Source organism: Centruroides vittatus, unplaced genomic scaffold (assembly GCF_030686945.1).
Source record: "Centruroides vittatus isolate TY-2023 unplaced genomic scaffold, ASM3068694v2 contig_1154, whole genome shotgun sequence".
Classification (NCBI taxonomy): Eukaryota; Metazoa; Arthropoda; class Arachnida; order Scorpiones; family Buthidae; genus Centruroides; species Centruroides vittatus.
In genome coordinates, this window is record NW_027120741.1 from 2349009 (window position 1) to 2363708 (window position 14700).

Below are 14700 nucleotides of genomic sequence, written 5' to 3' on the forward strand. Positions count from 1 at the left end.
ACAGTAGAATATTAGTAAAATAACAAAAGTCAATTTTGCCAGTTATTTTCTAGAAACAAAAAAATAAAAAAAATATGATTTAGATTTTCTTAATTTTACTTTAAATTTTTATCAGTTTTAAGATATTTTCTCACAATGCATGTAGCATGCTTTCTTTCTGTCATAAAAAATTTAAACTTGTGTAAAACTGATTAAAAATACGCTCTTTATAATTTAAAATATAAAAACCCTTACAATTACTAACAAAATGGGATGGGATATTATGAATGAATTTCTATTAGTAATTTCAAAATCAATTATATTCTCGATTCTATAGTTCTGCAGTTCCATAGTTCTAGCAGTATATTAATGGTGACACAACAATGGCACCACAGTACAGGAAAATACATGAATCTTCTCTGGAAACTTGTGGATGGAATAGAAGCCTTTTGGAGCTGTGCCTCCACTATGTGTAAAGCCACATTCCGGCTTTACACATAGTGGAGGCAAACACTACTTTATTACAAAATTCTGGACTATCAGATCTGTCACTGTGATTATCACCTGTTTGATCCTCTTAAGAAAGCCTTGGATGCCAGATGCCAATGTATGACAGACTCTCTGAAGTTGCAGAGTTTAGTAGCTCTGTCATCAGCCAAAAGACTTCTATTCTAGATTCATAGCATTGTTGCCAAAATGAGGAAGAAGTGTCAGCATGTGGAGAGGAGTACCTAGAGAAAAAAAATTGTAACTGTGTGACAGTTTTACCATCATTACTGAAATTCTAGATAGAAGTTGAACTGCGTTCCTATTTTACAAATGTCAATTTCAAAAAAATTATATGTAATATATGATTCATAACAAAATACAGTAAGACCCCACCAAACACGGGGGATGCGTTCCTAGACGACAAAGCGCTAAGCGAAACAGCATTAAATGAGGTCATTTTAACAGAGAATATGGGGAAAGGGAAACATGCAACCACAAATAAACAAATTTTACTGTAATTTTAAACTATTTTTATATTAATTTGCATAATAATATATGCTAAATAACAAACATATGCACACAGAAATGTAAAATTCATATTTTGTGATGAAGGTCCTTGCTTTTCTGAAATTCTTGTTTTTTGTAATAAAGTTGTGTAGTTTCATTTATCGGTTTTTTTGTTTTCTTAAGCAAATGTCGGTAGAAGAAGATTGCATCCAAAACGCCTCATTTTGCTTTTGCACTCCTTTCAAAATCTGGATCATTCATTACAGTTTGATCAACAATTTCGGTTATCGTTACCAAACTTTTACTAAGGAAATTACTGAGAAATTTTTTGGGTTCTTTGTTTTCAGAGTTACAATTTTCCAGCTCTACACGAATTTCTTGTTCTGCCAGTTCTTGAAGGTCGTCGTTGGTAAGGCTCTCACCAGAAACTTGCAGTAACTCCCCAATATCCTGTTCGTCTACATCTCCTAGTCCTGCTGTATCAATTAGGTTGATAATTTGGTCAATTTAACGATACAGCAATAGGCTCTTTTCATTGAGAATTCTTGGATACTTCCAGCCATAACTTCTTCCACACTCCATTCATGCATTTATCAGTTAATTCTTGCCAAGTGAAGTCGATATTTTCTATGGCAACCTGATGTTATATTTTTTCCAAAATTGCACAAAACAAACATAGATTTAAGGAAAGTACAGTGCTATGACGAATTGCCACCTTTTGCCGATTGGTTTGTGTTTTGGAATAATTTTATTATATACAAATCAATGAAATGCCATGTTAATTTGAATTGGTGTAAATTTTGAGCGTTTTTTAGGCTTCAAGCAGACTGCGTAATATTGAATCAGAATTAATCGAGACAGTGTTAAGCAGGGTCTCACTGTATACATCATATATAAAATTTTTTACATTTGAACTGAATAAATAAATTGTAGCAATATAAAAATAATTATTATAGTTATTTCAAAAACTTTAAAACAACAAACTCTTCAAAACTAATTCTAATTTGAAACAGAAATGAGTAAAACAATTGAAGATTTAAACTTCAAACTATTTTATTCAGTTCTACTAAATTAAAATAGAGAATAGCTTCAGAAATGTATGAAAGTCGTAAGTTGCAAATTAGATAGTATGATATAATCAGAAATGACATTCATAATATGAATCTTGTGATAAAATTTAAATCATGGATCAAATATATTCATGAGAGGACAGCATGACATTGGGATCACTGATTCGGACCAAACTTGGTGAGGATATGGTGCATCCCCAATGACTGACATGTGCTAAACAGTAAGGTGCACTACTTATAGTTAAACAGAAAATAGAGATTAAAAATTGCATAACAATTTAAAAGCTCCAGCATTTCTACTATTTCCAGAGCAGCAAGTAGCTCCACAGGAGCACACCAGTTTTGTAATGGGGAGATTGATACTGATGAGATTCAAAACACCAATGAGATTCTTTTTTCCCCTAAAACTATAATTTTCACTTTATTCTTCATAAAATATTTTTAAATTTGCTATATTTATTTAAAAATTATTTTCAAATATTCATGTATAGTATATACATGACTTATACATAATATTTATTTACAATTTATTTGGGAAGTTGTAAGATATAAACCAAATTATAATTATTCAAGACCAATTTTGCTAAAAAAAAAGACATTTTTATTAACATTATTCAATTTGTTTGCTCTTCAGGATCACAACTTTGTGGATGATTATTGTTTCATATGCTTCTGTAACAATTAACATTTTCTGTAGTGTGCACATTGAATAAATGCAGCATTCTTACAACAAATTTTACATATGTCACTGGAAAAACAAACTTGATTAAAGTTTAAAAACACTTTTCTGTCATCAACTAAATGGGGAAAAAAAACCATGCATACCATATCACATTTGAAAATATCAAATCATATTTCATTTTCTTCAGTTCCTCCCACTCATCATCCGACATAGATACTGATACCATACTCTCTGGCAATGATGTTACAAAAGACTCTTTCTTCACCAATATGAATCAGTTCACAATAAACTATTAATTAATTTTTTTCCAACATATTGATTATTTGCTAAGCAATGTTTTCTCCTACCAACTTTGCAAGTTCCAAAATTGATAAAGAATCCTTAGTTGCAATTAGATCTTAATTTTGAAAGATGCTTACACAATACATAAAAGCATCCTTTAAACATAATTTTGCCATATTGTTATGCAGTGATTCACCTGCAGAATATATTTCGATGCTATCAATGTTAGCATGAGATGTCAAAGCTATCTTTTTGTTGTTTGGTGAACGAAGATGCAATTATAGACACATTTAGTTTAAATAATGACTTTATTGCCAGATTAAGTATGTACAGAACATGAATATACAGAAAATGTTTTGTTTTAAAATAAATATTGTTGGGGATCATTTCTTAATTGCTTTTGACATTGACTTGTTACCGATTGATTTTATTGTTTTATTATTCTGTTTATTGCAGATTTATAGTTTCCTAAAAATAAAATCAATCTCTCTCTCTGACAATATAATAAATTTAAAAATATCAAGAATAAAGTGAAATTATAGTTTTGGGAAAAAATAATCCATTGATACAGACACCATTCAAAACAACAATCTCCTGATTACAAAACTGGCATGCCACCACGGAGCCACCAGCTGCTCTGTAACTTATAAAAATGCTGAAGCTTTTAAGTGATTATACAATTTTCAACTTTAATTTTGAATAGTACATCTTACTTTTTGGCACATGTCAGTTGTTGGGAATGCAATATAACTTCACTGAGGTTGAACAAAATCAGTGATTCCAATGTCATGCTAACCCATCGTCAGATATAGGACTTTTAATGATCATCATAACAGACAAGTAATCATTTCTGTTGTTAAATTAAGAATAAAATACATTTTAAATATGAATGAATTTGTCCTAACTAGATTTGTATACAAATTAAGAACAGCATTTAGCATTCTTGCAAACATACTTATTGTACGGCTATTGGGTGTGTTGATACTTATTTCGAAAAGTTTGTAGATTTTTAAAAGTAATACAAAAAGAAATTGATTATTTGAATTTCAATAAGTATTTAAGTTTTCAAAAATAACATCAAAATACAACTACAATACTCTTACTAATAAAAATAAAAAGATTATGTCACAGTAAAATTAATTTATAGATAATGTTCCATTCACAAATGCTCAGACTGGAGCATAAATATAGTTGAAAAATGTTATTCATTCTAATGATGATAACTTACTGATATAAACTTAAGAATGTTCTCTTCTCAGAGAACATTCTTAAGTTTTTGAACTATACTGGTAACATAATAATTTTCATATAATAAAAAATAACAAAATGTTACTTTTTTGTATACTTTCTCCTGTATTTATGTTATATATATCATGAAACTTTGAATATTTAACATGGTTTAAAATTTTTCTAGCTCTAATTATATCAGGTCAGTCCATAAGTCCATGGGCATTTTTATGACTTTGAGAAAAATCTTGTTTTGCTGTTAAAAATGTCAGTCTAATGTGATAATTTTTACACTGAAGTGTTAAATTGGATCTCATTCATATAATACTGTTCAGAATTGTGAACATTTCAGTTGTTTATTTTCGTTAAAATGAAAGTAGCCGATGAATATAAAAGACATGTTTTATACTTTTTATTTTTAAGTAGTGAGAATGCTACAAATGTAGCCAAAAAAATAAATACTGTACATAATCAAATTGTAATTAGTGCAAGGACAGCACAAAAGTGGTTTGAAAGATTTAGAAACAATGATTTTAGTGTGGAGGATAAGAATCGTGCTGGAAAACCCATGTAAGGAACTGAGTCCGAGCGTTATTTTTATTTTATTATTATTTTTCTGTTTTATTATCTTTTGTTTGGGGTTTATGTTTATTTAGGACGAAGGTTCCCCACCACTCTCTTGTTAGTAATGAAAAATGAAGATAAAACAACTCACGGAAAAAATAAGCGCCGTAGGAAAATCTTGCGCACTTGCGCTGCCCGGCGGAAGTAACAGCCCGCAGAAAAAAAAATGGAGGGGGGAGTCCCCACATTCACTAGTAAAGAAATACTTGATAAACCGTCTTAACATCCCAGAAAATTATGATAAATACTTTGTAAACGATTTATAAGCTTTGTCGGAAACTTAAAGCTGCAAGAAAAGAAAATTAATGTTAGCAACTAAGTATGTAAATAAGGGGAGTAACTCAGCTCAAGTGTGACGTCACCTCACAGTATAAAACCCGTACGTTAACCGAAGGAGAGAGAGGTGAATTCCAAATCGAGGCGACTTTGAGAGCGAGGTGAATTCAAAAGCGAAGTATTTTCTGATAGAAGTCCAGATTGATAATTGGACAATCCAAGGTGTTAAAGAGGAATTCGATTGACGATTTGACGATATCGAAAGGATTGAGGAAATAGTTTCTTCGTATAGTGAGGTGACAGATAGACGTTTAATTAGTAAGAGATTTTGTTCATAGTTTCTAAGTATTTGATTTGTCAAATTTTCAAAGGGGAATTAATATTAAGTTAAGCTAAGTAGCTGAGTTTATTGTCGGGTTGACTTGTTGATTTTCGTTAATAAATTTTGTTTGGATTATTGACATTTGTACATAGTACATTCTAGTTACTAATTAAATATATTTGAACTTTTGATCTGACTTGATATTTATCGTTATTATTACTAATTTTTCGGTGCACGCTTAAAAGCCCAGGCCTGGCAAACTAATCTCGAATCCGCGTAAAGTACCCGTTAGGTTAACGGAAGTTTTACCGACCGCAATTAGTGTCGGTTTCCTAAGATACTAAAAATAGTACTTTACACCCATTGACTTTGATGATGATCTCTCTGTACTAGTTGAAGCAGAACCATCTATAACAGTTGGTGAAATTGCAGAATGTTTAAATTCATCCCACGGAACAGTTCATAGACACCTACAACAAATCGGAAAAGTTTCAAAGCTAGGAAAATGGCTACCACATGAACTGTCAATAGCTAATCGACAACAATGCGTAAACATTTGCATGTCTCTTTTATCCCATATTGCTTTAGAACCTTTTCTTGATAGGCTGGTTACTGAAGACGAAAAATGGATCCTCTATAATAATGTGATGAGAAAAAGACAATGGATGGATCGCGACAAGCAGCCAAAACCGACTGCAAAAGGTGGGGGTTGCATCCAAAAAAAATTCTTTTTTCTGTTTGGTGGGATATGTCAGGTGTAATTCACTTTGAGCTGTTAGAACCTAATCAAACAATTACAGCTCAAATGTATTGTGAGCAATTAAAACGCTTAAATGAAAAATTGAAAAAAAATCGACCATTGTTAGTGAACAGAAAGCAGGTTCTCTTGCAGCATGACAATGCCAGACCACACACTGCAAAAGTAACTGTACAGAAACTTGAAAGCTACAACTGGAAAATTTTACCTCATCCACCATATTCGCCAGATATTGCTCCCAGTGATTATCATCTTTTTCGCAATTTGCAGAATTTTTTAAAAGGGAAAACTTTTGAGGGTGGGAACAATGTAAAAAAGGCTATTTCTGAATATTTTGATTCGAAACCGAAATCATTTTACGAAGATGGGATTAAAAAGCTACCATCAAGATGACAAGAAATTGTACAAAATAATGGTGAATACATTATAGATTGAAATAAAATTTAATTAAAATTTTTTGCTGCTTTTTTTGTAGATAAAAATACGCATGAACTTATGGACTGACCTGATAGTTCAATGAATCTAATCAATGGCTTTTCCTGAAAATTTGCAAAGATTATAAACTAGATCAGAGTTACTGACTGGTATTTTACTTATTGTATATACCTTAAGAATATACATAACTTCTTTATTTATGTAAGGATAGTTCCAAAACATCTTGGATAATTTAAATTCAAGTAGAATGCAATATTAGGCTTATGAGAGTTACTCCTGCTGGTACATATAAGATAAATAAAATAAACACTATTCATTTTAAGAAGCCCATTTTTACAATAGATTGTTTCTCCCAAAAAAATGTTTAATGTCTCATCTTAAAATCCAAATTAAGAACTACTGTTTTAAACTAATTTCAAAATTATAAAAATTTCAAATTGAAAATAATTAATTTCTACATTATTTAAGTTTTATTATCTGCAAAATATTTTTGTTTTAAATATGCTCAAAACTGAAGCAAGTATCTTATCAATATTTTTAAACAGGAAAAGGAAGTGTTCAAAAACTAAAATTAATAATCATTTTACTTTAAAAAAAAAAAAAACAGAAAATTGTAATGTACTATAAGAATATTTTTTACATCTATGAACTTAGTTACATATTGGGTTAAAAAGCTTCATTTCCTAGTCTTAATAAAAAAAAATCTATCTTACTGTGAAGTTAAATTTCACTTCATTTGATATACCATAGCTTAATTAACTCCTGAGAGCCTATAACATTATAGATTTAGATATACATGATTGAATTTTAAATCTATTACTTGAACAAAAAAAATTTTTAATATTATTGACTCAAGTAATAGATTTAAATAATTTGATGATAATCAAATCATATTAATATATTATTAATCAAATACAATTAAAAACTCAGTACATTACTGTTTTAAAATTATAATAAATATACGTTTCTCACAAAAATTTATGTAAATTTCTAAAAATAAATATGTTTTATTTGTAAAATTTTTTAAATATAATTTTCTTTAATAACATTAACATAAAATTAGCATAACAATTTAAAGATAAATTGCAAAATAAAGCCAAGTTTAATAAATTAAAAGATCAAAGTCAGGTTTAACAGAAAACAAAAATACAATGTAAAAGTAGTTAGACGATTAGAGTTTTTGAGGTACTGTATTTCCAAGAATGAAGATATTGTCTACATAAAATTCAAGCTTAAGAGCAATCTAACATTTTAAAGTCTTAATTCACAATATTATTATTTAAATTAATTAATTACACTAAAGCTACATTTAAATTTTTTGTTGTTATTCAGAATTAAATTTATTAAAATATGCTAAATAAAATCAAGATTCTCAGGATTTCAATAAAAATATAAATAGTATATTTTTAAAATTAATCAAATAGATTCTTCAGATAACTATCTGATGGTTGCAATATATGAAAAATACAAATTTTTATAGATGCTGTCACCTGTTGCTACAAAAGTTAATTATGTAGTGCATCTTATTCCAATTTCATGTTTTTGTGTTTTTTTCTATTTAAAAAAATCATTGATTTCAAGACAGATTCAATAGATGTAGCATTGTTTTTAAAAAAAGATTCAAAATGTGTATTCATATTATTATACAAGAAAAATATAAAATCATATATTATGAATATTAAAAATTTATAAAATCTACAAAATTATAAATACAATCATTATATAACACAAACAAATTCCATAATCTGTATAATAAAAATATTAAATTTTTGATTATATTTAAAAAAATGTTTTATAAATAGTTTGAAATAATACTAACAAAAATTACAACAAATATTCTATACCAAAATCAATTACACACAAGTGTTTTTAAATTAAAATAATAATATTAATTTATAACTAAGAATGAGAAACATTGCTTGTTTTTAAACTATAGTGTTACATATAATTTTATAAAACAAATATTTTGGAAAATCATGTATATAATTTGAAGTTATGAATAACTCATAAAAATTTTAATAATTGTAATGAAAGCTTTCTGCCATCAATTTCTGTTGTAATCATTTGAATTAAATCACACCTTGTTTCTTCTGCAATAATCATTTAACTTTATTCAATATAAATTGAGATAAAACAGCAGCATCGTGCGATTATTATTAACTTTTGACAGGGACAATTGATTAAGTTGATATATTTCAAATTAATATCCAGCCAATAAGACTTTATTTACAAAAGAAGTGAAATGAAATTAGAACTGAACAATAAGACTGTGTCCCATTAAAAAAAAAAAATAGGTTGCATATATTTAAAATAAGAAATATAAGAATGAATGATTTAATATGACTGCAAAAGCTGATAACAATCTTTATTATTGGTAAAATATTAATCATTATTGTAGAAAAACAAATTACCTATGAATCAAACTGCTAAATTTTTTCTTATAACATTTTCAAATACCTAAAACATAATTCTAGAATTTAAAAACTATACAAATTTTTAATGTTTATACAGTAATACATTAAGTATTTCAACCAATTAACTTTATATTATAAATTATATTCAAAATAAAGTTAAGTAAGTATGTTCTTTAGAAATTATCTTCATCATTGATGCATAAAGAATAAAATTCATTGTTTGAAAACAGTTTATGCTTCTATTTATCTTTGGATCTTAAGGATATTCTTAGATATAGGAATAACAATTCTTGAAAAAATTTAATGTATAATAAAATTTTTTACTTCTAAAAATTACCTGTTTTTATAATTTTCAAGGTATAAAAGAATCAATATAAATTTAACTTTTCATTGTCATATATTCCAGATTCAAACTGATAAAAAATATTTCCAAACTTTAAGATATGGTAAATATTACTAAGCATTTATGGCATGCATTACTATTAGTTAAGTAGTCTAGTAAAGTAGTAATAAACTTTTTGATGAAAATTTAATTTGAATATTAAAACAAGTCACAAGATATAAAAATTAAACAAAATTTTATTTTAGAATCATCACAACAGTCTTCAATGATACAATGCAAATTATTATAAACAAAAAATCATATTTAATATAATTTGCTTTTAAATGTATAGTGATCAAGGAAATGAAAATAATTTCCTTTTAACCATACTTAATTTGCAGATTATATTTACTGAGACTGAAGAAATCAATGTCAAATACAACTTTAAAATTTCAAAAGATGAATTAGATTATAGATCAATATGATTTTGCACTTAAATATGTTTTACCATAGAAGAAATATCTAGCAATTACTCTTAAAAAAAAAATTTTAACAAAAAATAAAAACATTTACAGAGTTTGAATCATTTTTTACCTATAAAAAGTAATTTGATCACAAGTTAAGATAGCTGAAAATGAAATAGAAATTCTAAAAACTTGATTTAAAAAATTAAATGGATGCTGATAATTGTTGATTTAATTGAAAATTTTCAGATTTTAAATTAAATCAATAGTTGTTATAACAATTATCACAAATATAATACAGAGCATATAAAAAGATTTGCCATATTTACTCGCATATAAGACTGACCTCGCATATAGGATGAGGTGTGACTTTAAAGATCAAAATAAAGAAAATTAGAGTTATGAATACAGTTCTAATTTTATTTCGTTTAATCACAAATAAAATATCAAATGAATGTAAATGCATACATTGTCCTGCAAAAATCACTGGCATTTTAAACTTTAAGGAACAATCTTGTAAAATCAAAACATAATTTGTTCATGTAAAGCTGGACAATCGGGAACGTTTTGCCAATCCTTAACAGTTGAATCCACTCTCCGTTGATTACATTCATGAGTTTCTCCAAATTCTGATTTCTGAATAATCATCTGTTTTCATGTGAGAATGGATTAAAACTGATTTTGGGCTCCCATGTGATTCTGGAATCTCAATCTGGAATTCTATTCAAAATATATTCAATATATTGTTATTCATCTTTACTACTGACAATATTTAAGAATGATTCAAATGATCCAGATAAAATACTTATGTTTTTAAATACAGAAGGGTAAACATCCAGTAAGAAATGCAAATACATGGTTCACAAAAATTATTTGAAAAAGCACAAAGAATCTGTCGCTTACGCTTATAGGACAACCTAGGAATTTGAAACTATGATAAATGAATAAAAACCTTGTCTTATATGTGAGTGAACACAGTATATCATGTAATCTATATTAAACAGAGCCAGCTCAATGGGTGAAGTGACAACATGATTGCTTCAAGTGAGAAAATGAGAGGTGTGGACAAAATGTTCAAAAGGAAAAACAAATATAAATAAGCCAAACACATTAAAGTTCCATATATTTTGTACTTTAAAGTTGTTTATAAATAGCTCTTATAAGAATACCAGTGCTAAAGTGCTCTCTAGTGACAACCATTCTGGAAACGGGCAGCAAAAATCGGTTTCACCTCAAGTGCAAATTACCATCAAATCAGAACTGATATTAAGCAAAGTTCTGAAATTAACCTAATGTACAAAACTTTCAACAGTAGCTTATACTTGTATCAATTAAGAAATACTTTAATAAAGCTACAAAAATCACTCTTTTAGTTTAGTTATTAAGAACATGTTATATAGAAATCTTACAAGATTTCTAGATGAAATTGCTTCAGTAGAAAAAACAAGCTAAAGAAATGCATCCAAATTTGGTATTTTTCTGTAATTATAGTTTATATAATTGCAATATTTGTAAGCATAGTTTCAAAACAAATAGAAGTGACATTATGTTGTCTTTTATATTGACTACTCATTAGTTTCATATTTTTCTGAGATTTAGTTTTTGAGTTTTAAACCATTCTATATTTTGTAATTGATAAAAATCAGAAACATCTACTAATAAATCTTTCATTAAATTTTTAAATATTTTTATTTAGTGTATATTACTTATTCTACAATCTGATAATAGCTTTAAATTTTATTTTTTCATTTTTAATTTAAATATAATTTTAATTATTAAAGTAAAAATAGCCAAAATGCCAGAAATAAATAACTAGAAAAATATTTGTTTTCTTTATTTTATAATTAATGAGTAAATAATATTAATTTCATTTTAAAACATTATAAAATATTTTACTACTTTATATTTTTTTATTTAAATTTATTGATAACTAACCATGAATTAAACCTACTCATACAATTAATATAAACAAGATTAAATTCTATAAGACTTAATTATGAGCTTGATCATTATATAAATGAAATTAATATATTTTCACAATTGTTAAGAAAAAAAACTATATTCTACTTAAAAAATTTGAAAAATATATTGTATTTTAATTCTGATTTAAAATATTTAACACATTTAACTGTACTGGTATTTAAAATTTTAATGTACCAAATATATAGGAAAATATTATATATTTAAATGTAATATTTTTATTTAAGATTAAAAGGCGTTTACATTTGGAACATTGGAATAAATGGATATAATTTAAATTGATTTTTCAACATAATTTTTTTTTTTAATATTAATGGATGTATATAACAATGATTAATTTTTTTGCTTTATCATGCATATTATTTCTAACGTTATTAATTTCATTTAGACTATTGTGTCTATTTTGCACACGGATTGCAGGAATTTTTGGGGGATGTGTGTGTGTGTGTGTGTGTGTGTGTGTGTGTGTGTGTGTGTGTGTGTGTGTGTGTATCAATATATACTAATAAATATGCTTCAGAGCATAAAACTTTGAATTTCATCAAAATCATGAAAGTACATATCACTTAATATTCCGCAATAACTGTTCCTTTTATAAACAATTATTGAACAACAAATAAAGCAAAATCCATAAATTGTTAAACTGTTTGTGTTTTATAACATCTATAATTAAACCACAACTGTTTTACCTGACTAAAGTATTAATTCATAAATAAGTAAATCCAATATAATTTAAGCATAATGAAATGATCTGATGATTTTGAAATTACATATAAATGAACATGTAAATGAGTTTCATAAATATCTACGAATCCAAAATTAAGTTTTGATAATTTTTTTATATGGTTTCTGATGTTTTTGTATTATTTCAAGCAAAACCATTAAACTGTACAATCTATATAACAATAACAGAAAATTCATTAAAAAATTATTCAATATAACAAATTCACAAAACTGAAAAGTTATAATTTATTTTATTTACCATTATATTTTGATGCAATTTAAAATATATTTGCATTACGAATCTATTTTAAATTAAATAATGCATTATATATTACACTAGTATATTATTTAAGTTATATCTATAATTTAAATATATATTATTTGACTATAATTTCTGAATAAATTCAGGCTATATTATTATATAAAAAATAGGTTTAAAAAACATTTTAAATATAGAATTATAATTAATTTACATTTTCAAACTACAAGATGAAAAATATTTCTGTCTTAAAAAGTCATTTTAAAATAAACAATTGTGATTTCTTTACATTGTAAGTACAATGATATATGGTATATTTATGATAATTACTATAATAAATAGTTTATCACTTTGCAAATTATCTTATTTTAATTAGGATATGATGTATATGTAGATCATTAGATGCAAGGCAATCATTTTAAGCAAATTGCAAATGTTTATATTAATTACTTTTAATGTTTCTCATTGAATAAAAACAATTTAATAATATAGATATAAGCATAGATGGGAGAGGAAAATCTATGAACAGAAATAGAATCAGACATGGTGCATAATACCTATATATTATAATATGAAAGTTAAGCTTATTTAATGCAAAATGAAAATTTTATAGTAATAATTTTTATGCAAGTAGATCTATAACGTAATTAATCAATCGAATATTTGTTATTTAAGTATTATAATGGCCGGCGATTATATTATAATCGACTATAAGGATTTAACGTTCGAAAGTTGACAAGAAATGACGGGAAAGGATATTAGGAAAGGGGAAAAAAAGCGAGTATGTACCAAGTCCGAATCAAAGATGGCCGTATCGAAATGGTTTTGGAGAAGAGCCGAACTCACCCAAAAGCAGTAGTTTGAGTTCTCTTCTGGCGTCTCTCTTGTCCTTCCTCAATTGCCTCTCGATCTCCTGGTTGATTCTCTTCTGTTCTTTGGCCTCTTCGCTCAAACAACAAGCCATGATGGACGCCTACTTCCCACAGAAACACCGGACAGAACACAACAGAACCACAATCTGCTCGTTCAGTAGCGACAGAAGCCGATTCCGTCGTCCATAATTAACGAAAAAAAACCCTTTTGCGGAATCTCCTCCCCCCAAAAACGGACGATCAGAACCTTTTGGGCTGGGTGTGGTGGTGATGAAGCGACCACTTACTTCGCATCCTCCGAGGCGAAATTTGCCTAAATAGTCCGACAGTCGTCGAATGATATTGGCTGGAAGGCTGCGAAGAAATCGAACCGCTTCTGTTCGCTATTAACACGATTTCTAACGACCGCAACGAAGACGATTTCGCACAAAACGAACGACCATCAATCGAATCGGTCGGTCGATGTGGTGGGAGGGACGGCGCACCTTAGAACAGCCGGATCCTGCACCTATTATGGGATGGATTCATTGACGGACGCCAAATTCGCTTTCATTGAAATCATCGCTGACCATAATCGTGACGTAACACGATGCTGAATGAACCTCTCTCCACACTTACCATTAATCGCTTTCTGTGTAGTAAATCGCATTAACACCACAAAAAATATACATGCCATATTCAAATATATATATCCACCCTTATATTATTCCAATCCAATATCGCACTGCAATTACTAAAATTATATAATTACAACGGAAAATTCACTTGTTCTAAAGAATAAGTGAATTTTCCGTTGTAATTTTATAAATACTTAACTACTTCACGGCTTTTTTACTTTTAAAAGAATCATAACAAATACTCCAATGTTAACGTTTTTTTTTTTTAGTTTCTATCAATTTTAGAAAATATCATTGCAATTCCCGTGTAATTATATTAAATTATGCGCAATTTTAAACATAAATTTTATTGCAAATAATTCTTTTAAACTTTTAATAACATTATTTCCTCTTTCGTAA

At 27.5% G+C, this 14700-nt stretch overlaps 1 protein-coding gene across 3 annotated transcripts in view; it reads right to left on the reverse strand.

Annotated features, from left to right (window-relative positions):
• The window catches only part of LOC136979337 (guanine nucleotide-binding protein G(q) subunit alpha), a 110766-nt gene extending 96465 nt beyond the window's left edge, over positions 1 to 14301 (reverse strand). Inside the window, exon 1 of one of the 3 annotated variants that reach the window (XM_067275293.1) lies at positions 13659 to 14301. In XM_067275293.1, the coding sequence (XP_067131394.1) occupies positions 13659 to 13776 (118 nt within the window). In that variant the 5' untranslated portion in view covers positions 13777 to 14301. The remainder of the gene's footprint in view (positions 1 to 13658) is intronic. The other 2 variants (XM_067275298.1, XM_067275286.1) reach the window with 2 other exon arrangements.
• Between the last annotated feature and the right edge of the window lie 399 nt (positions 14302 to 14700).